The sequence below is a fragment of the Gasterosteus aculeatus genome, chromosome 12 (genome assembly GCF_964276395.1).
Source record: "Gasterosteus aculeatus chromosome 12, fGasAcu3.hap1.1, whole genome shotgun sequence".
Lineage (NCBI taxonomy): Eukaryota > Metazoa > Chordata > Actinopteri > Perciformes > Gasterosteidae > Gasterosteus > Gasterosteus aculeatus.
The window spans coordinates 5721749-5745087 of record NC_135700.1 but is presented as its reverse complement, the minus strand read 5'-3'; the positions used below and the strand labels follow the sequence as shown (position 1 = coordinate 5745087).

The 23339-nt window shown below is 45.5% G+C and overlaps 2 protein-coding genes across 5 annotated transcripts; both read left to right on the top strand.

Moving 5' to 3' along the window:
- Positions 1-2207: 2207 nt before the first annotated feature.
- Positions 2208-5635, top strand: cyp1a (cytochrome P450, family 1, subfamily A). Its single transcript, XM_040166804.2, has 7 exons — positions 2208-2374; positions 2716-3601; positions 3695-3821; positions 3948-4037; positions 4161-4284; positions 4434-4520; positions 4616-5635. Exons 2-7 carry the CDS (start codon positions 2762-2764, stop codon positions 4911-4913), a joined length of 1566 nt encoding a protein of 521 aa, XP_040022738.2. The 5' UTR covers positions 2208-2374; positions 2716-2761; the 3' UTR covers positions 4914-5635.
- A 113-nt stretch (positions 5636-5748) lies between these two features.
- Positions 5749-22590, top strand: LOC120832968 (enhancer of mRNA-decapping protein 3). Of its 4 annotated transcripts, none has more exons than XM_040199726.2 (7): positions 5749-5888; positions 6715-6902; positions 7090-7283; positions 12499-12852; positions 18325-18478; positions 20099-20316; positions 20559-22590. In XM_040199726.2, exons 2-7 carry the CDS (start codon positions 6739-6741, stop codon positions 20891-20893), a joined length of 1419 nt encoding a protein of 472 aa, XP_040055660.2. In that variant the 5' UTR covers positions 5749-5888; positions 6715-6738; the 3' UTR covers positions 20894-22590. The 4 variants fall into 4 exon arrangements, with proteins under 4 accessions (XP_040055660.2, XP_077941443.1, XP_040055633.2 ...); XM_078085317.1 differs by having other exon boundaries at positions 5758-6347; XM_040199699.2 differs by having other exon boundaries at positions 5797-5888; positions 7090-7295.
- The last annotated feature ends 749 nt before the right edge of the window (positions 22591-23339 follow it).

The following is a 23339-nucleotide window of genomic DNA, read 5'->3' as shown; positions in this document are numbered from 1 at the left end:
GAGAGCGATTTGCGTCCTGCGCTCTTTGTTCGGCGAGTTTAAGACCCTTGTGTCTTTTCCTGAGGCTGCCGCCTTCGCGTGACTTGACCAAGCAGATTTAGGATTGTCCAGAAGACCGGGACCCTCCCCTCTGGACGCCGGCTCCGCTTCTCACGCAACCTGCAGCACCACAGGCGCAGTCCCGCGGCGCACGGCGGAGAGTCCCCGGAGAGGCGACACACACACACACACACACACACGCACGCCCACATACATAGAAACACACACACGCCCATGCTAACACACGCGAACGCTGCACGCACGCACGCACACGCAGCCCGGGCGGATCGGGACAGCGCTGAGCTGCGCAAATACGCACACACAAACTTTTACCTGCTGGACTTTCCCCTCTATCCAATTATCTACCCCGAATTTCCTATCTACTTTTTTCACGCCGAGTTCAAACACGCGGCGATCTTGTTCAGACTAATAATAAAGAGTAATGTGCCAACAGAGGGGGGATGTCGTTACTTTATCATCAATAAGTGAAGCAATAACAGCAATTTAACAGAATGTTTATTGTAAATGTAAATTACATTTGAACAATAATTCAGATCTCCCAAATTATGACTGATTTTTACATCATTCTGTAACATAATAAAATAAATGCTTATGGAATCACATACAAATTGAAATAAAAACATAGTCTTTTTGTTGGAGTTATAGTTTACATTTAGATACATTAGAGTATGAGCGCCTTATTCCTTCATTCATTTATTGTCATATTGTCTTCACAAGGGACTAAAAATAATAAATAAGTAAATATCAAAAAACGTGAAACAGAAACTATAAAAATCTTCAATAATATGGCTTCTGGGGCCAATTTATACAACAAAAGTAGTTAAGTAGAATTAAGTAACGTATTAGTTGAAATTCACTTAATGACTGATCACTGCACTAAAAAAAAGAACTCCAACATTAATGACATCATTCCACAAACACAATCCATCGGTTCCTCCATAGTGACAAATTATATTTAGCATTAAAACAAATCTGTTGAAATTCCTGCCAATGCATTTAGTAAATCTGCATTGAGACAAAGCAGGTAAATATTAAGACTGTCACAAGTTTCGGAAGCTGCTGAAGCAGAAAACAGGGTCATTAGGAGCCTTTGTTCCATCGCCGACTGTCTCCGACCACACCTGTTGCGCAATGAATGCGGACAGAATTAACACACGACAAACATTAGACATTTGAATTAATTAGTAAGGATTTTAATTTTTTTCTCAGCTCATCCATTGAATTACCACACCATTTTTTATTTTTTTTTGCAAACAACAGTCACAGAGCGCACTGCTCGCACAGGAGACGGAGGAATGGTATTGAACTCACCTACCCTTTGCACTCCAGCTGCCCCCTCTCCCCCCATCCGCCCCCACCCCCATCCTCCACCTCCTCAAAGGGGAGGTGAGGGTTTGATCAGAGCGCTCTCACGCAACTGGTCAATCTTTAACTTAACAGGTAGCTGCACGCACGACATGGCATCTGGCTGCTGTATCAGGACTTACCGCCGCCTGGGTGGCAGCTGCATGCGCGCGTTGTCGCAAAACTCTTATTCTCACGCACCAAAACCTTCATAGTTTGACTGGGGGGCCAATGGGATTGACTTAAGAAGTTTAAAAAAAATACACATTCACTGTTGCATTCTTTTTAGAGGCGAAGGAATCCTGCCATTTACGGTATAACTGCCTTTAACGTATCTGAGATAGTTTCTTTCTTTTTGCAAAAGACAAATAGTTCGTCTCGGTCTCGGCCGATAAAATAAATTTCCCTCGACATTGAAACTTTCCTGATTAAAGTCGGTTTGAAACCTCCACACACGCATGATCCATTTGTGTTATATTGATGTCCGAGTGGATTCAATTGGTATTTGTATTATCACGCACCATCCATCATCTGCTGGCACGGATGAGACCAAAGTATTTCATGTGCATTACAACGTGTACCATAGTCCTTATGATGTAACAAAAAAAAAAAAACATACAACAACCTGAAAGCTTTCATTCCACAATTGTAAAATATGCAATTACTGCAGGCACGCACACATAAACACACGCTCACACGCTCACATATACACACGCACACACACCTTTTCTCAGTGCTTCATTCATGAGAAACAGAGAGCGCGAGGGAGGGGTTGTGGGGGGGGGGGGGGTCATTACGTCACGAAGAGCAGCCAATGAAGTTGTGGTGCGCACTATAAGAGCACGAGCCCATTCTCTGTTTAGGAGACAAGATCAAGAGAGTAAACTCGAGTATTACCTCAACTAAAAGCTCTTTTTTCTGCCATCTTTCTGAGATCACAGAACTGCTGCTCTGTTGCCGTGCATCTAAGGTAAGATTAATGCAACTTAAAACACAGTATTGCAATGCTGTTGATAATTGTGTGTGTTTGCTGTTGCACCTTCCTAATCTTTCTTTTAAACCACTGTTGTAATAATGGGCTCTGCCCTGAGTCATAGTTGGGTAGAAGTAAAGAAGCACACTCTGTTGCATATAGGATTGTGAAAAAGTTTTTTTTGGTGCAGAATACACTCTTATGGAGTAATTAATAACATGCACTTGCCATGCACCAGTTTCTTCAGTTACTTTATGGCGCGTGCAGTCAACATGTTGCACAATACTTCTCCTCCTCCCTGCCACACTATTCTAATGCCCCTCCTATTTAATTTCTAGGTTGTGCAGAAGCCATTTCAAAAAAGAAAGAAAATAAATTGTCATCATGGTGCTTATGATGCTACCACTCGTTGGTCCGGTGTCGGCATCTGAAGGCCTGGTTGCCATGACAACGTTGTGTCTGGTCTACCTGATCTACAAGTTTTTCCACACCGAGATCCCCAAGGGGCTCCGCCGGCTGCCCGGGCCGAAGCCCCTGCCCCTCATCGGGAACGTGCTGGAGCTGGGCAGCAGGCCCTACCTCAGCCTCACCGCCATGAGCAAGCGCTACGGCCACATCTTCCAGATCCAAATCGGCATGCGGCCCGTGGTCGTGCTCAGTGGCAATGACACGCTGCGCCAGGCCCTCATCAAGCAAGGGGACGATTTCGCTGGCCGACCCGACCTGTACAGCTTCAGGCTGATCAACGACGGCAAGAGCCTGGCCTTCAGCACGGACCAGGCCGGCGTCTGGCGCGCCCGCAGGAAGCTGGCCTACAGCGCCCTGCGCTCCTTCTCCACCCTTGAGGGAACGACGCCGGAGTACTCGTGCATGCTGGAGGAGCACATCCTCAAGGAAGGCAAGTACCTGATCCAGCAGCTCAAAGACGTCATGGCGAGCGACGGCAGCTTCGACCCCTTCCGCCACATCGTGGTCTCCGTCGCCAACGTGATCTGCGGCATGTGCTTCGGTCGCCGCTACAGCCACGACGACCAGGAGCTGTTGAGCCTGGTGAACCTCAGCGACGAGTTCAGCCAGGTGGCAGGGAGCGGCAACCCCGCCGACTTCATCCCGGCTCTCCGCTTCTTGCCCAACGCCTTGATGACAAAGTTTAAGGACATCAATGCGCGCTTCAACATATTTGTGCAGAAGATCGTCAGCGAGCACTACGCCACCTATGACAAGGTACGCGTCTCTTTCGGGTTTCTATCTCAAAGAAGGACCCACTGTTCCCCCTTTTCAATAGCTGCGTATGAACGGGCGATCATCTTCTTTCAGGACCACATTCGTGACATCACCGACTCCCTGATCGATCACTGCGAGGACCGAAAGCTGGACGAGAACTCCAACGTGCAGATGTCAGACGAGAAGATTGTGGGAATTGTCAATGACCTGTTTGGAGCGGGTAGGTTGACTTTCTCCGCATGTTGAATGATCGGGTCACGAAGGGACTTTAATCATTTGAGATGTATAAATGAATAAGCAACTGTATAAATAAGTTTCCTTACAACAATCTATGTTTCTCGTCCAGGTTTTGACACCGTCAGCACGACATTGTCATGGTCAGTGATGTACATGGTGGCTCATCCGGAGATACAAGAGAGGCTTCATCAAGAGCTGAGTAAGTACAGTTATATTTTATACAAAACATTTCCTTGGGTATTCCATTTATAGCTCAAAAGTGGAAACATTAACCGCTATGCAGGGATGCTCATTTTGATCTTTTTTAAAAATCTTTTTCCAGAGGACAAAGTGGGTCTGGATCGCTCTCCCCTTCTCTCCGACAAACCCAACCTTCCCTTTCTGGAGGCCTTCATCCTGGAGTCCCTTCGCCATTCTTCATTCCTGCCCTTCACCATCCCTCACTGGTGAGGTCTATCTCCTTTTTAAGATTAGAGTAATGAGTGGAAATGAGTGTTGATGACGTGCTAAAGTCCCGGGGCAAACACGCCACGTGAACCTTTATGTAAACCTGCGAGTACGCGGCAGACTTACACTTTGCCCTTTGTCTTTTCAGCACCACAAAGGACACGTCTCTGAATGGCTACTTCATTCCCAAAGACACCTGCGTCTTCATCAATCAGTGGCAGGTCAACCAAGATCCGTAAGTTTCTTAATCAAGACAGTTGAAGACGACTGACTCAGCAGTTGTATTATAGTGCAGCGCGTCTTATTTCCTCCATCCTGTGCTCTTTTCAGCGAGCTGTGGAAAGACCCGTCCACCTTCAACCCGGACCGCTTCCTGAGTGCCGACGGCACCGAGATCAACAAGCTGAAGGGGGAGAGGGTGATGGCCTTCGGCATGGGCAAGCGGCGCTGCATCGGCGAGGTCATCGCTCGGAACGAGGTGTACCTCTTCTTGGCGATCATCGTCCAGAAGCTGCACTTCCACGCGATACCCGGAGAGCCGCTGGACATGACGCCAGAATACGGCCTCACCATGAAGCACAAGCGCTGCCACCTGAGAGCGACGATGCGAGCGAGGAGTGAGGAGTGAAGCTATTTACAGTGTGTGTGACTCAATAGGTGGTGTTGAGTTGACTCTTAACACTGTATGGAGAGTCACTGTTTGAATATGGGTCAAGATGTTAGGCACCAGATGCTGAATTTGATTTACAGAGATAAGGGCATTGAAGCAGATGATTGAATGTGCTTGTTGCAGATTGTCTGCGTTTGTGTGAGCAAATCTTTGTGATGTTTTTTTTGGTTCTTGAAGAGATATTCCTGCACACGGTTGGTGGTTCTCGGTGAAGTATAAGGAGATACCTGCTGTGTTTTTAAAGTAAAACCGCTCCCGTTAAGAAGGCGTAAAACACTGAGACTAAGTTGCATTGTTGAACTTTGGAATACACGGTATGTTTTACCGGATGGACATTACTGTTGCAATTGTTTGTCCTCTGGGACACGGGAATACAATTTATATATGTCAGCAAATTATTTTTTAAATTCCACTATAATGTGGATGTCAGACAGTGAAGCTACATTTGTATCCCAAAATGTGATTTTGTGTGTATATCAAGTTATTTTTGTATTTTATATGCCTAGTGTTTGTTTTGAGGTGAAATCTATTTGAGATTATCAGGACACCAAACATGTTCCCATGATTTTTGGAATACTCCAGTAGGTGATACAGTTTTGTACTTTGTATCAATGATTGTGTAGCATGCAAGGACATGTGGTCCTTTAATCGACAACCCAAATAAACCATGTTGTAATGATCATCTTGGTCCTATTGTTTGCTTGATTTTAAAACAGATCTAAATGTCCTCCATAGTAATGGCATCTTAACCTAATCCATTTGTATGTGATGGCCACTGGTTTAAACTTCATAGAAAGAAAGGGGAAAAAATCACAACAAACCCACGTGGGCCACAAGGGAAGTGACGTCGCACATTAGACCGGAAAGCGGAACAAACAAACCGTTGGCGCTTTGGCTTTCCTTGACGCCTCGCTACACATTTATCGACAAGGCGTAAGTGTCCGTTAACGACTGCACGCACGCGGGTTGGGTAGTCAGGAGGAGCCGACGCGAGACTCGAGTGACCGACAGTCCGCTTAAATACCAAGCGAGCAGCCGCGGATGCTGGCGAAGCTAATCTTAGCTGCCCGGCTAGTTAGCACGGCGTAGTTGTGATGTTTGCCTATTTCTCTGAACACTGCCCTCATATGGATGTTATTTTATGGTCATTTCCCTATCTATGTTTTTTTTTATAGTCAATTCAGCCTCAGACAGAGGTGAAAACCTTTTTGAAATGATCGGTAACGTTAAGCTGATTATTCGCACACCGCACGTAACTTAACGTATAAATGTGCCCGATGTAATGCGCCCCGTCACAATACGCTGTCCGGTCATATTGAACTGGTTTGATTACCATTTAGTCTCCTCCTAGCTTGTGGAAGTAACGTAAACTCACGTGGACCACTCAGCTGGGTAATTAAGATTAGGCGCTGCGGCGGCCACTTTGTATGACGTCTTCGTTTACAGTGGGAAACGTGGGTGTCCATACACTTAGCAACACCATTTTCTAAGATAATTCATTTGAGTTGTGTTTAATGCTGAAATAGTTAATTTGAGTTTTGTTTAATGCTTCATAGAGGGGAAGCCGGATGAGCAAACCTTAAATGAATGCCATAGAGCCAAGATTTAAGGAATCCTCAGCTCCAATAAGTCCAAGTTCCCACCAAAACAATCCTCCAATTTTGACAAAGACACCAAGTCTAAAATACCTAAATCAACCTCTAAAATGTCTGTGTTTGTGTAGAACTGTCACAAATAACTCTTGTTGTTTATGTTTCAGAACCACAGAATCACAGCGAACAGAATGGCCGCAGACTGGTTGGGTAGTGTTGTCTCCATAAACTGTGGGCTGACGTTGGGAATCTATCAAGGAGAGGTTTCATCTGTCGATCACAGCAGCCAGACCATCTCCCTGAAGCAGCCCTATCACAACGGTGTCAGATGTCCTCTTCCCGAGGTCACCTTCAGGTACGAGAGAAGTGTGAAGTTCTTTTCGTTTTTCTTCTTCATTTATATCACCATGTGTGTTTTGGTTGAGGCTGATTTAAATACTTTGCATAGTGAACAGTCAGTCATCTTCTATCCTGAGATGGGTGGCAGAGGTGGAGGGCAATCCCAGCTGTGAGTAATCTCATTTTTTTTTTGTCTTCTATAGTGCCGTTGATATCAAGGAGTTGAAGTTCCTAGACATCCACAGTACAGTCAACAAGCCCGGCACCGGTCAGGGAGCTGCAACGGAATCCAGCATCAACGCATCAGCACGCCGCGGTCAGAGTAACAGAGTCGCTCTTCCTCATGTGACAAGCAGCTCCCAGTCCGCTACTGCACCAATCACCATCCTACGCAGAGGTAGGCACACGGGTGAGCCGTTCACCATTCCCGGTTAACTGTCTGATAGAGCACAAAAGACCTGTTTTATAAGGAGTGAACATGTTTAATGCTACATAAAGGAAATCCTCGTTTGTTGGTAATCCCTTGAATTCAAACTAGGACAAATTCATTTTTTGACATGTGTGTAACTTTTGTTGTTTTGGTGTTCTAATGAATGATGGAGATTAAAGTTTGGTGGCAGCATTAGCTGCAGATAAGAGAATCAGGTCCTAAAGCCTGCGACATCCAACACTGCAGGTCATAAACAAAGTAGACTGCAATTTAATACAGTGACATAACAAAAGCTACTTTAAAAGATGTTCCAAAATATGAACACAGTTTGACACATGTTTTCCTGAGTCCGGAAAGCTCATTTTATGTAAAGATTTCATCATTTCCTAGTTATTAAATGACAGTATTATTGTTGAGTTATTCGTCGTTTGAGACGTGTTTAGCATGTCAAGAATTCACTCTGCTGGTTTCCACTAATTGTTTTAGAAATTTAGAAACGTTGCAACCCTAGACGGGCTGAAAAGGGCAAGTCACTCCACGTCGCGTTTTTTGATTGTACAGCAGACGTGCGTAATGTTCTCTAGTCCACAATGGGAAGGATGTTCCGGCATCCGTTTTAGTGCGATTGCACCAGGATGTGGGATCAAAAATGATATTCCACTTGTTCATGGTAATAAAGGGACAATTTCATGCAGTGCAAGTTACTGATGAGTTTTAACACATCAATAGATAAATCCTTTATTACTCCCATGGGATTGTCGGTGTTACAGTAATAAAAAGAAGCATCCGTTTAAAAAAAGTGCCAGATGGGCTTGTAATACATATTCAAATACTGAAAAGGCCAAATATAATAATTGGTCAGAACGATTGGTTAAATACAAAAGACAAAATGTTGCTGCAACATATGACATTATTTTACCATTTTGCCTCACAAGACAAGGTATTGGTCAAAGCTTAAGTAATTCTCTTAAGTAACACAATAAAGTTCATGAATAAACTAGCTGTGGAACAGTTTCATGTCCTCTGCTTTCTTGTGTTTCATGTTCCATCTTTAATCCTTAATAAATTTGTTGTAATGAATTTGTATTCGTAATGTAATACGCCACGCTGAACACGCTCGTGCCGTTGTCGTTTAACTTTTTAAAGTTCTAACTTCCACTGGTAACCCTGTGCTTAACGTCGCAATGCTATGAATTGTGGGTATTTTCCAAGTCTGCGACAGTGTTTTGGTGCAGGCTTTTGCCTGAGGAAATTAGGGTGCGAGGGTGTATTCTAGAATGTGATCAGAGTCATCGTTATGGAATGCCATTTTAGTCAAAATTAAATAAATGAATAAATACGTAAATACATGAAATATGCATTTGAAATACATCATGAAATAAATAAATGAGGCAATAAATACATAATTATTAAATACATTTAATTATTTCATGGTACTTTTATTTCATAATGCCACATTTCATTTCATGGTACTTTTATTTCACTTTTAATATCCAAAATGTGCTTGAGTGTTCTCCCCTCACATGTGTCAGTCACATATTCACACAGAAATGCACATCTGTATTCCCTTGTGTACCCGTCACACATGTACGTTCACGCCGTAACCGTCCCTGATTGGATGACGCCTAAAAACGGCATTTCCTCTTGTCTGCTTGGAGGTCTGCTTGGACAGCCCCGTGGCCTCAGCCAGGCTCCGTTGAAGCCGGTTCACTTTCACGCTCGGGATCGGCAAACAATAGAGGAGTCGGAGGTCAATAGCATTGGCTATCATAATGCGTGATCTTCTTCAGCCGGGTAGTAAAGAGCACCTCTGCCATGGCGCTTTTCCTGTGCATGGTAGACAAAGCTGGCGCAAAAAGACGTCCGTCTTTTTAAAACCTGAATTGGTTTCTTATTAAATGAAAGGGGCTGACATTGCACTACGAGCAAGACTCCTAGCCACTCACTCGCTGCATGTCACTGATTCCCATACAGAAGCTCGGGCCCGGACCTCACCCCCTCCTGCTAGGACTCCCCACCCCTCCCCTCCCCTCCCCTCCTAGGATTCCCATAGCGTGCTAAAGGCTTGTACCAAAGTTCCTCTTTACAATATGTGTGTGACTAAGATCAATAAACATTCCCCCTCCCGCCCTCCCTCCCTCCCTCCTTTCCCGCATGTGCTCCTAAAGAGGTTATGCAAAAGCCAGGCTTTCGTGCCTCGGTGCCCTCCCGTTCTTTCTCTCTCTCTCTCCACATCGTGACTCCTGTTCAGCACAGGAAACCCCCCCCTCCCCCCCAACAGGAAGCCCTGTTCTCCCACTGTGCTCGGGAGGCAAAAGGGAAAAAATGCGATATCAATTGTGGAAGCACTGTTTACCTTTTTGTGGTGTTGTTTTTCTTCTTCTCCATTTTAATCTCTAGCTCCCAGACTGGTGGCGGGGGAGCTAATGCCCAAATTGCATGGGACCAGAGTGCTGAGTGGCCTGGGCAGGGCCCGTCCTTTCACACGCAACGCCGTGCTCCCAAGAAGCCCCCCAGCCACACAGGGGGGAAGCAGGGAGGGAGTGTTGCTTATACAAGATTGCGGATTCCAGGAATGGTTCTCTGAATATCTGCCGCTTATCTTTCTGGGAGAGTTGGATGGGAATTCAGAAACCACTTTTGTGAATGATGGCGAGTGGAATTCAGACCCAAGCAGGTCGACCCCCCCAGACGACCCCAAACCAGCATTTTTCCTTCCATATAGAGAGTGAATTTGTGGGCCGTAAATCGCCGCTTCATATTTCCTATAAACCGATGTGTGATACATGCTTATTGGAAAGGTTATTATTTTATCTTCATATTCCCAGTATGATTACAGACCTCCACCACTGAGCAGAGAGCAACTGTCTGTGTGGGTTTGTGCGTTTCATGTTATTCCCAGAGGTCCCTTGGGTCTTGCATTTGGACGCATTTACCCGCCTTCAGATGGTGGGTTTTGTTTGTATCCAAACCCAGATCGGCTGATTTCTTTTCTTAAGGCTTACTTTGATCCAGAGTGCCTCCAGAGGACCCTTGAATATCGCGTTTTCCTGCTGACCAGTTGGGAGATGACCGTAAAATAGAGATATAAATTTCCTTAATTATTGCCTTGTCTCGGTACAGATTCGGCATAGCCTCCATTTCCGTGTGCAATAGTCCTGGCAGTGAACCTGTGTGCTAATTTGCGGTTGCAGGTTCTGTATAAACGGAAATCGGCAACGTTCACTCTTCATCCCTCCCCGCTTGTTATTCATTAGCCTGTTTGACTTGGAGCTCTGCCCGGCTCATTCAGATACTGAGATTCGCGGCATGACAAAACACTTCCTCGTAAATAAAGACGTGGTCGGCGTGCGCTAATGCGGCCGCTGGCTTTCGCCCCCGCTCACACCGGGGAATTTAGACCTCTAACGTGACCAAATGGCGTTCGGAAGGACCACACGTGGGGTGCTGCCTGTTGCAGGTGGCTGTGTGGCCTGATTGTGGTCTCGTGTCAGGTGTCGAGGTGTGTTGCAGTCGGCGGGTGGCTTGGTACAGATACCTGTGTGCTGTGACTGAGCCTCCCAGTATCTTGCGTGAGAGAGTCCAAAGTACCTTAGCTGTCACAGTGACAGTAGCGTGAGACTGAGCCTCTTGTCTCCCGGTTAGCGTGAGAGCTCAGCGTGGTTGGTGTTGAAGGCCAGGTTTTTCCAGTTTTCTTTCTTTTCTTTTTTCTTGTCCTCTGTTCATTTAGGGTTTTTTTTTTTGTTTTGTTTGCACACACACGTATGTAAACTTTATTGAATACCGCTCGGTCTGCCGTTGTGTGTGTGTGTGTGTGTGTGCGCTGCTTGTTTGGTTTTCGGCGGGGCCAAAGTAACCAACCGAGAGAGTAAGAAAAGTAGCAGACGGAGCAACGTAAAACAAAAGGAGCCACCAGCAATCAGGTTTTGCTGAGTGCAGGAACGTTTGTGCAGCACGCTGATGGACGGTCCGGCTGCTGTGATGGAAGCCAAAATTGGCCCTCGTTCACCAAGAGCGCTGTCACGCTATTAACTATCTTCTGTTGTCCAGGCGGAATATTAAACCTTCTCAATGTTTGTTTTTTTCTTGCATTATAACAGCAATTGATAAATGGTATCCAGGTTTTACGGAGCTGTGAACACATTTTGGACTGTTTGTCATTTGATAAAAACGATAACTTCTATCAAGACGAGGGTCAATAGCTTAAGAAACATTAATCTAATCGCACATTTTGAAGTTCATTAATCTCGATTAATGGTGATCCATCATGAGCTACAGTCTTGCCTTTTCCAATGTAACTGACTGCAGTTTACTTCCAGAAGTAAACAAAGGCACGTTAACTCCGTTAAAATATTTAGTTGCATTAATCTTGGCCACATTACCGTAATCGCATAGATCAGGGATTCCTAAAGTGCGGTTTGGGCACCCTAATATATAATAAATAAATGCACTTGAGCTCCTCTTTTCAGCCTTGTTGTGTGCAGCTCACCTCTGTCATGATGTGTAACTACATTTTTTTATTTTAATGTAAACCGCTATGTATAGTTGATTTGTAAATTAAATGTCATCCATATTGCTGTTAAAAAGTGACGTAACTAGAATTTATTGACACGTGTTTCGAGGCATCACCTGTAGTTTGTATTATATTAATACCCAATCGGAACAAACAATGTTGCAGTTGCCCCTTTGTTCGGTCTTTGGTGACAGTGCAAGATGCTACAGCCGTCTAAATATTAGATAACAATACCACGTATGAGCAAACTTTCATTGGTCCAACTTAATTGCAGCTACAAATAGGCTGTTTTTCTTTTTTAATTGGGCGGGGTCGGGCGTGCATGAACGAGGTTGCGATGTAGAAGGGGGTGCGTGGCCTAAAATTTTGCATAGATTAATGCATGCAAATTAGCTTTTTCACTTTTATATTAGATCATTGTTGGTCAACATTACGTCCAGTCATTTTAAAATTGGAATACACAGAAGTAAAAGTGAAACATATGGGAGTAAAATATCTTCACTCCTCTACGAAGTTGAACTCATCAGAATTACTAGGACGTAGAAATTAGTAGAAAGATGAAGTTCATGTAATCCACATTGCAAGGACTCTCAGAAAGTCTAAAGCTGGGCCGCTGGGCGTGTTGATGACTGACATGCATCTTTTTGCCCCCCACCTTAACGTCTCCAGCCCCCGCCGCTTCTAACAGCAGAGGGCCGACGCAGGCCACGCAAAAGAAGAGCGGCGCGAGGAACGGGGGAGCCGGCGGTCCGGCGAGGACAAGGGACGACGAGTGCTTCGGTGCCGGGACCGACGAGAACATGGGGGCGGACTTCGACTTCGAGGGGAACCTGGCTCTGTTCGACAAGGCCGCCGTCTTCTCCCAGATGGGCGGGGCCGGCGGCAGCCGGGCGCAGCATCACGGCGCGCAGGGCGATCAGAAGCCCGCGTCCTATCGCCACGACGAGAACATCCTGGAGGCCAAGCCCGTCGTATACCGCCAGATAACGGTGCCCCAGCCCGGGGGCAAAGAGTACTGCACCGGTGAGAAGAAACCGCACACGCTCACACACGTGTTCTTAAGGCCTCTTGACTCGTGAGTATGTTGTTGCCGATGTGACCCATGCACGCTAGTCTGGGGAAAAAAAAGAAACTAGTGTTGTTACATATTCCCTTTTAAAAGCAATCGCCATGAAGCTCATTCCGAGTTAATCAGATGTACACACTTTTCCAGGGTTTAGTACTCACTGGGACACCAGTAAATGCAGCTTTAACTCCTGTTGGCATCTGCTTTTCAATATAATACAGTGGCTTTATGCTTTACAGGCTTTTTAAATTTAATTATACATCTTTACTGCCTTTTTTAAGACACGTTTTTTCATTATAGTTACCAATGGAATTTGAAGTGAGTGCCACAGACGGGGTGGTGGAGTCAAACAGTACTGAGATCTCGATCAACACACTGTTAATTAGAAAATTCAACAGCCAAGTTATCGGTCACACTGTTTGGGGAAAAACAAGGTGTGTGCTGAGAAGAGATTGTCCTGGCCGCATTTGTATGCGTGATATGAGGAAAGAAACCCAGTGAGTCCTTGTTGTGCAGAGCGGCGTTACCGGTGAGCGTGACCGCTGTGTGAGCACACTGTTTGTTCTGGAAGGACTGTTTCATTTTTTCCCAGCGTTTGACCAAACACCGCTTGGAAGCACGGTTCCAGCTTTTCACCGTCTTTTTTTGTTTTTTTCACGCTCACTGCGGAATGTGCTGTAGCATCTCATTCTGCTGAACACAATGAGGAAAGAGCCACATGCACCATGGGACGGGGGGGGGTCCCAGTTGATGCGTTGGGCCGATAAAGGTCACGCTGACTGGAATCGTAACCTGGACACTGGTCATTGTGGCTTTTGTCTCCCCCCCTCTTCCCCCTGTAATCGGTCCACACAGAGGCTGAACCCGCCATTCTTCACAGCTCAGCTTACTTTAGGAACCTGAGCGTTACATAACCGCTCCATACAAACATAAGCTAGTGGCGTGCTGGGACAGGCCCCCGCCGTCACTCGGGGTGTGTGAGCGCAGGTGTCGTACCACCACTAGAGGGATGAAACTCCACCCGCTTCTGGTCCCAAGATCAGGTGGTGCGGGGCGGGGAAATGCTTCTCTCTCTCTCGTCATCACCCAACGTTGAATGTGCGCGATCTCGCCCGTCCTGACCAGTACGACCGGGACGGGGCCCGTGACACTGGGGGACTCGGCGGGGGACCCGCTCCTTTCGACTCCTTTTCTTGCCGTGCAGGCCGATCTGCTTCCCAGGGTTGTCATCATAATCCGCGTCCTCTGCACTCTGTAATTAGCGTGCCGCCGCTCAGGCTTACATAAACAGCACCTCCGAAGCGGGAACGAACCGCGGCGCTCCTCACCCGGAATCTATGCCAGTAAACAGACGGCAACGACGTCATGAGAACACACAGACAATATCCAAGTTCCCGCCTGTGTGCGAGCGTTGCCATAACGCGCTGGCATGGGAGTTTGACGGGGGCCGTTTCTATAGACCATTGTTAATTGTGCGAAGCGCTCTTGCAGTCCGTGTAAAGTTTAGATCGGCTATTGTCTCGGCGTCCTGCGGTGTGATTGACTCCAGCTGTGCGACGCATACAGGCCAGGCCGCAGCACAAATTGCAATCAAGCCAACTGTGGGCTGGTTCTCCTTCTCCATTTGTTTATGTACATGTACCATACCACTTTTGGAGAAAGCAGGATGCAAAATAGAGATGTGTGTGTGATTCCCCAACTATTTGAACCCAGATAACGCAGTGACCTTGGGATTTATGTGAACCTCGTGCGTGTGCAGGGATCTACTCCTGATCACTAGGGGGAAATCGTGGGGTTGTGAAGCGTTTTAGGTTTCTGTCTCCCCTAAACAGCGAGCCCTGAACCCTCGGGGACTTCGCTGATGTCACCTGGTAAATGCTTGAGTAGGACACACATGTCGCGTGTTTAACTCTCAGATTTGAACTTCTTTCAGGCTCCTTCCTAATGAGATGAGAGCTCATTTGAATTAATGTTTTACAGTTTTATGACAAAATTACATATTTGATGTGTAAATGATTAAATATCGTCGGATTTCATGTTGTCATGTTGTCCATCTTTAATCCATAATGTTTTAAATGTATACATTTTCATGTGCCCACGTGTGTGACGTCCTTAGTCTTTTTTTTTTTTTTTTTTACATCTCCATTCACCGGTTACCCCGTTTTTTTAATGTCACATTGCATTGACTTGTGGGTAATTCCCTGCATCCAATGCTGACACGGAAAGGGTTCATTAAGAGCAGCAAATAACGGTGTGACAGAACTAAACTCTCACATAATGAGAGTTCATTCTGTCTCATAATACCTGGACATGGACGATATTTTAGCAGTGAAATAAGGTTCATTTGATATGCGAACAGAATTAGACAGGCACCCCGACAGATAACAGCCCCTAGACGCTTCCTCTGATGAGTGTCTGGATTCCCGCTGAAAGTATTTTGGACCATTCTTCCTTTCAACACATCTCCAATTCAGTAAGATATTTTCCAGGAATGCTGTGTTGTTTGGCCTCCATGCGTAACGCCTCTTGTTGTGACCAAATGGCTCTCTTTGTCTCATCAGTCCACAGCACTGTGTTCCAAACGGAACCTGGCTCAATCGAATGTAGTTTGGCAAAATCCAAGCGTGCTTGTTTGTGGCGTGTGTGCAGTGTCCATTTCTCAATAACAGCCCTCACAGCGGAAACCCTAAACCATCCTGCTGAACAATCTGTGTTTCTAGATCATTTGACAGCTGTTTGGATGCCCTCATTTTGCCACTGCTCAAAATCAAAGAGAAGCACACCTTGCAATTGGCCACCTAGAATACCTTTTTCTAATGATTGGATGCAGCACCTTTCTGTGGAATTGAAGGCTAATTATGGGTTGCAGTTAATCAGCATTGAAGAGTTTTCAGATCAAGCAAATGATAAAGGTGCTCAAACGTATGCACAACCTGTTTTTCACATTGGATTTTATTTCACACAACTATACTTCTACACTAAATATCTTTGTCTGGAAAACACCCCAGCAGTCAGTTAGAAAATGAATAGTATACCACGGTGATCTCGACCGTGTGCTGGATTCTGTGATGAGAGTTTCTCATGTCAGGATTTATAACCGTTGACATTATATTTGGGAGGCTTTTAACTATGTGGATGCAACCCCAAAGTTCCAGCAAGTACAGCCGTATGGTCATGAATACACGCCCCTCTCAAAAGGGTCAAAAGTTTAAGATTTAAATCTGAAAATATAAAATCTGCAACCGAAATATATAATACACCGAATATCAAAATATCTATATATATATATATATGTGAAGATTGAAAACAAACCTCAAAACTATATTCAACCCAAAAATACTTTTCATCATTTTTCAAATATATTATATATATTTTTTTAATGTTCAAGACCAAAACTTATACTTTGAGGTTCACATTTGTTTTTCAAACTTTTGACCTGAATTTGGCTCCATACACACACTTCATTAAATATGATGTTCAAGGGCCGCAGAGACATTTTTTTTAATCAACATTTCTATTTATGGGCCACGGTGCAGTTGAGTTTTAATATTAGTAAACCAAACTTTTTACTCGAGCAGTGGCGTTCACTGGTGCTGAAGACAAATGTAAGGAGGCTTAACTTTGCATGGTTTTATCGATGTGCCTTAAATATATGACCAAAATGGGGAAGAAAAATCTAAAGGAATCTCACAGATTAACGCATTCCGTGGTCCTCGTCTTGCTACCTCCTCAGAGTGCTGCGGGTCAACACAGTCTGGGATGGAACATCCTTGTTCAACCCTCCGCGAGCGCGGCGGCGTCCTCCGTCACACATGGCCCGCGTCCAGCCGCCGCGCATTGCTTTCAGTCCCGTCCGTTCCCTTGTCATCCTTGAAGGATCCCAGCTCACTTTATTTTACCCTTGCCGCACACTCACGGCTACCCGGTTCAGCTAGTTTTTTTTTTTTTGGCCCACATCAAGAGAGTGTGTGTGCGTGCGTGTGTGTGTGTGTGTGTGTGTGCAAGGGAGGAGTGCATATTTTTGGTAGCTGCAACTTCAGCTACCAAATACTTCAGCAGAGTTATTAAGAGGCTCACCTGGCGGGTGGAGCCACTTGTGCACTGGAGGCAGCCATTTGCATGACAAGAGGCAGTTGGATCGGCATTTCTGTCCTATTCATAAATTGGCGGCCTTCGTGCGGTATCAATGAAAGGGCAGTGGGAGGAGAGAGCAGGGCCGCCCCTAAGATAAGCAAGAATGTCAGCCAAGCACGGCAGGAGTCTCTGTGTCTCTGAGTAGGTATCTCGTGTGCGGGGGGAAGGTGGGTGTGTGTGTTCGTGTGTCACGTGGCGTGCTTTCCTGTGTGGCAGCGAGCAAAATTCCCGCGTGGCGACGAGGCTACCAGGCCCGGCGGGTCCGCGGGAGGCCGTCGAGGACTTGACCGTCGATGCGCGTCCGTTAAGCAAGAACAACTCTAACCCGGACCGGATGTCCGTGGTGACGGCCGCGCGGAGGGGCTCTCTGATCCACCCAGATGTGCTCCTGCTCGGGCACATGCCCAAGAACTGGGAAAAAAACGGTTAGAAGAAATTCTGCAGTTTTGAAATTGAGGTTCTGTTAAAGTAAACATTTGATTTTCCCGAACTTTATGTTTTTAATTATTACAATAGTATTTTTTTAACCCTGTGGATTTAATAACCCAATCATTACTAATTACTCTAAAATAGATACTAGTCTAATCTCTAATGTTCCCCTAGAGAAAAGCAAAAATAAGAGGTTGTGGTTGAATGCAGCGATAAGTAGGTTGAAAACAAAACAAGAACAAATTGCGGACACAAACAACGTCGAGTCTGGACCCTGATGTGAGTGAATTGCTGTTGTTGCCGAGTCGCCACTGAGTAGTTCTTTTATGTGTTAATTAAAACTTAATTTGAAAACATATTCCAACCGAAAATTATGTTCTATGAATTCATTTGGTTTGCTTTAAAAAAACAAACAAGTTTTTACCTTTTATTTAATAGTTACCACACTGTTACCGCCATGTAAGCCCCCGTGTTGCCCTCCCCAATCTCTCACAACGAGCTGCTGGGATACAGGTGCAGCTGTGCATGTATGTACACACACACACATGGTTTTGATGTACTCTGCTGTCAGAGTCATCCGCCATCCTGCCGCATGATCTTCCCTTTGTTGGAGCAGACGGCAGCAAAAGACAAGACAGAAAAAATCAGGAGAGGAAATGGAGAATATTCCTCCGGGTCATGAGGAGGAGGAAGCCGCCCCCTCCCCCTTACAGTAATAGATCATTTCTATTCTACCAGAGGAATACCTGTACCAAGACGCTCCTGGCAAAGGCCACCTCCTCGAGGCAGATGTTTGGTAGAACGGGAAGATGTTTTCATCACGTGCATAGGACAGCGTCAACGTGCTCTCCGTCTCCCCTTTGCAGATTCGGGCCTGGTGGTCCCCAGCGTCCCGTACGAGCTCCACAAGCGTCTGCTGGCGGCGGCGGAGCGGTGGGGCCTGTCCCTCGAGCGCCGGCTGGAGACCACCGGCGTCTGCTCCAGTCAGATGGCTCTCACTCTGCTGGGCGGACCAAACAGGTGAGAAACCTCACCGTCGACCCGTCTGGTGTTCAGCGCAGTGCCAATAGAGCAATTCCATGAGAAGAAGGATGTTCTTCTGAGTCCTTCTGAGTAGTTGTACAATCGCTGAGCAGGGCTCTGCAACCTGTAACCATCCCTCTGAGCTCATTTTCTTAGAAAAGCAGCACAGCCTGAAGAAGCCCAGTTGGTCACTGCTTACCTCACTGCAGCGGCTCGTATAACAAACGGGTTTGTTTGCCTCCGATTCTTTCATCCATTCAGCAGCAACCCGTGACTCGTGTGTCTCACGCTTACAACAGAGCTACTGCTCCAAAGTGCAATTTGTTATTGTAATACCAGTATGGCCTCGTCCTCAAGTCATCGGATTCATTAAAGTCATTCTCAAACAGTTTAGATACTCGAGCATTAAATAAATATTTTTCTTGTATGTACAGTAATAATGAAAAGCAACTAATGGAGCATTTTAGGGCTATGATTAGAAATATGATACCATATTCATTACTGAAGTGCCTGTGGTTATGACAAAGAACCTTCTGCTGAGCTGAAGGTTTGTTTTGGAAAGTGATCCGTGTTGATTATTTTTGCCATAAAATGAAGCAGCTTCTAAATATCAGAATGATGTTAGAAAGCTGTCCGAAATATTTACTATCCACACCAAAAGTCTGCTCAGCAGCAATCATGCAGCAGCATGATTGAACCTAAAGTGTCTATTGTTTCTTTTTTTTGAGCCCATTTAACTGGAAATTCAGCGATCTAATTAATACGTACAGATAGTTTTTTATTATAACAAATGTTTTCCTACACTGATGCAACAACCTTGTCCCTATTTAAACTAAGAAAATTAATTTTTGTCTGGTGACCCACTTTGAGAAAAATAACAAACCACTGCAACCCAATTCACGATAGGCCATCTCACTTATGAGGAGAGCGAATCAGTGTGTAAATGAATGTTCCTGCCATTAGTAGATCAGCTCCCTTCATCTGGAACAGGTCAACTATATGTTTTAAAGAGATGTATAGCGCCGTGGTTTCTTATTTTTCTGCATACTTGTCACACGTAAATGTTTCAGATCATTATATGACAGTTAGCCCGGCATTCAGAGGTGGTTGTGGATCGTTGTCCTGCTGCAGAACCTCGAGCTGGAGGTCACGAACTGATGACCTGACATTCTGGTAGAGGGAGGAATTCTTGGTTCCATCAATTATGGCAAGTAGTTGCCATGTTTGCCTCGTCGCTTTCTTATTGTTGAGTTATGACCTCCGACCTTAACTGAGGGACAGTGAGGCCTGTAAGTTCTTTATCACATAGCGCCAAGTAGGTTTCAATAAATTAAATGATCATTTTGTATTTGCTCTGGTTATCTCTAGATAATAATAAGAATTTGTTCAATAATCCAAAGCATTTGATATTTTAGTTTTTGAAGCAGATCAGTTCACCTAGTCTCTTAAACTACCTGTAGTTGGATCTTATTACATGCGTGTTGTAAATGACGTGGTCCTTAGCATGTTTGGAAATGATCCAGTCTGTTCCATGAGCTATGTGCTGTCCCACTCATGAATACTACACGGGATGTCTTCCATCCCGCAGTGACGCCCTCAACTCTTGAATGTCCTCAGACTCACCCCCCAAAACGTCCACCAGAAGCCCACCGTGGTCCTCCTGTGTGGGCCCCACATCCAGGGGGCGCAGGGCGTCAGCTGCGGCAGACACTTGGCCAACCACGGCGTCGAGGTCGTCCTCTTCCTGCCCAATTTCGTCAAGATGCAGGAGTCTGTGACAAGCGAGGTCCAGCTCTACGGCAGGACCAGCAGCAAGCAGGTGGCCAGCGTCAAAGGTAGCACACAGCAGCGGGGGGGGGGGGCGGCTGGACTGGTGTGTGACACTGATTGGAAGGGCCGTGCGTCCAACGGGATCCAGAGCACAGATAGACGTTGCCCCCTAGTGGAGCACCATTGGCGTGTTGACGATCATTCATGACTCACGTTTATTTACGACCCGGTTTCAGTAACGTCTTTGTGAGGCTGCTTTTGGAAACTACGCTCACCGCCATCACGTCTCGTTCTTTTCCCGCCGCAGACCTGCCGGCGAGCCCCGTCGACCTGGTCATCAACTGCCTGGACTGCCACGAGAACCCCCTGCTGAGGGAGCAGTCCTGGTACCAGTCCGCCGCCGACTGGGCCAACCAGAACCGGGCCCCCGTCCTGAGCATCGATCCCACCGTCGGCAGTGCGCATCGGAGTGTCGAGGCGAAGTGGATCCTCTCCTTGGGCCTCCCTCTGCCGCTGGCCGAGACGGAGAGCCGGGTCTACCTCTGTGACATTGGCATCCCCAAAATGGTTTTCCAGGAAGTCGGAATCCGCTACCGCTCACCGTTTGGATGCAAATTTGTCATTCCCCTGCACACGCCATAACAGAGCAGCCGCTGACGTTGAGTCCGGTTCCACTCGGAGGGAACGGCCTGCTAGTTGTACAAGTTTGTATGCGGCGTCTTACCTTGCTGCCCCTCTGAAAACTCCCAAGGGTGGAGGAAGGGGAGTGAGGAGGGATGGGGGGGGGTTCACCACACGTTGCGTGCGACACCTCTTGTTTTTGAGAGGGAAAGGTTTCCTGTTGCGTGTTTTGATAACGTCGTCGCTGAGCACTACGAGTCTGTGACCTCTGACCCCGTGACCAGGCGCAGCAGCAGAGACTCACTTCCTGTTTCCTCCTCCAGATTGTGAAGGGTGGCGCACAGTTTGGCCTAAAGCCGTCTGCCACGCTCGTCCATCGTCTTTTCATTGAATGCAGTTTTGTACCCGTTCAGGCGGGTGTTTTGTCTAGTAGTTGTTGTAGCATTTTGAGCATTTTGTTACATAGAATTTGTGTTTCTAGTATTTTTTGGAATATATCTCAGGAACAATGTATGAAAAATGTAAGAAAAACTTTGGATTAAGATTACATCAAATAGCGCACTCATTCTCGTCAGGCAAGTTCTCAACCACTGAAAATGAAACGTAGCCGCTGGAACTTCTGAGGATTTGTTTTCTGCATTTGTGAAGTCTTACAGGATTTCAAAGCACACATTCCAAGGACAAGGAACATCTTGGGCCAGGTTAATCTCCAGGGATTATAGCCAGTTAGTCAAACCTCATTATTATTTTCCATTTTGACACCTCCGATTCAGCCACCTCGGGTGAAGTATCCATTCCTTTTGTTTGGTCACCATAGCGATCTTCTGTTAAAACCTCTGATGAGCAAATTGCCCACTTTAGTAAAACGACAGCTATGCACTTTGTAGATTGAGCTTTTTATATATTAATATAAATGACTTTTCCAAGAGCAAAAATATCTGTTACTTCTGTTACAAGTTCAAACCCAAGTGTCAAAAAACTATCTGTAAGTAATGAACGTCCTTTAGTGGACTGCCTTTCAACTTGTACCCTTTGGATCGTCTCTGAACTGAATGTGTGACATTTTGATAAAAACATTTTGATTTGCGACTAATCTGTCAGGAAAACGGCAAGAAAGAATCAAATGACTCCTGGAGAATGTGTTTCACTTGACCGACGTGGGACCTGAGACCTCGACCAGACCACTGTAAGCTTAATCTGTTGGTGGGAATAGTGGTCTAAATCAAATCTCCACTCAGGGAAACTTGAGCCGTTTAGGACACTTCTGTCTCTTTCTCTCTGCGTTTTCGGAGCCACGTTGTTTCATCTTGGTTACAGCAAAGACCAATTGAAACGCTTAATCATTTGATTGGGATTGAGCCGTCAGGTTTGAAGCAAAAAACATTCCTTATTTTCATTGGGGAGGATCTGGAAGTGATTTATTGTGGGGGGAATTCAGCGCTGATAGGTTTGTATCTCACATTTTTCAGAAGTATAGTGAGCTGTGGAAATCCCTTTAAAGAGGTTTTGTACTTGAGGTTTTTGACTGATGTTTTGCCATTGTTGTGTCTGAAGAAGCTCTATGTACTTTTTGTGAAGAGCGTCATCTAAAAAAAACAGTTTAATACTTCTTTAGGTATACATGTGAAACCTGATCTTCTGACGAGATGCAGAAGCAAAGGGTAGGTGCTGCTTTATGCAACCGTGAAATAAAAACCTTGCAAACGCCGTGTATGAAATTGTGAGAACTGTTTTTTTTGGTCATACTGAAATACGACATCGCCATAACTACACCTCACGGCCCCTTCAAGACAGGGTTTCTGTGTAACGCCACTATATACTTCAACTCTATACTTTTGGTGGGCGGATATGGAGTAAAGTGTTAATATTTTGGATTTGGATGTTTAGAATACAAACTATGATCCGTTTATATGAATTAAACTACCCAGCAAAAGTAGAATTAGCTTTTTAACCTGCAACATTCAAATGTTAGTCACACGTGTATCATCAATGACAGACACACTGAAAGGGTTCGCTCTGCATACTTATCTGCACTATTCAATAATATAACAATGTTTGTAATTGTCTATTTCTGAAAATGTAAATTTCTTACTTGCAAAAGTAAGAAGTAGTAAGAAAAAAAAAGACCTGTTTGGGCATCGGATGACATGCACGGGACTTCTGCTACGACACTGAAGCAGATAAATGCAATTGAGCCGTCACTATTTTACCATTTACCTGTGCCTCTTGCCTACTGGGTGTGTGAGCATGTGTGCGTGCGTTAAATCATTCAAATGCCAGCTTGTGTTATTACGGCCCCTCTTTCACCATTCACCACGGCTGCATTTCATTCAGGTTTTTAACTTGGTTTAGTGCATATTTGCTTTCTGCAATAAGTAATTTGGATTTGGAGAAAGAGTGCAGCCATCATTAAAGTTATTAGTTTCGCCCATGATCACCCAAGAAAGGAGGCCACTTCTGGACACCT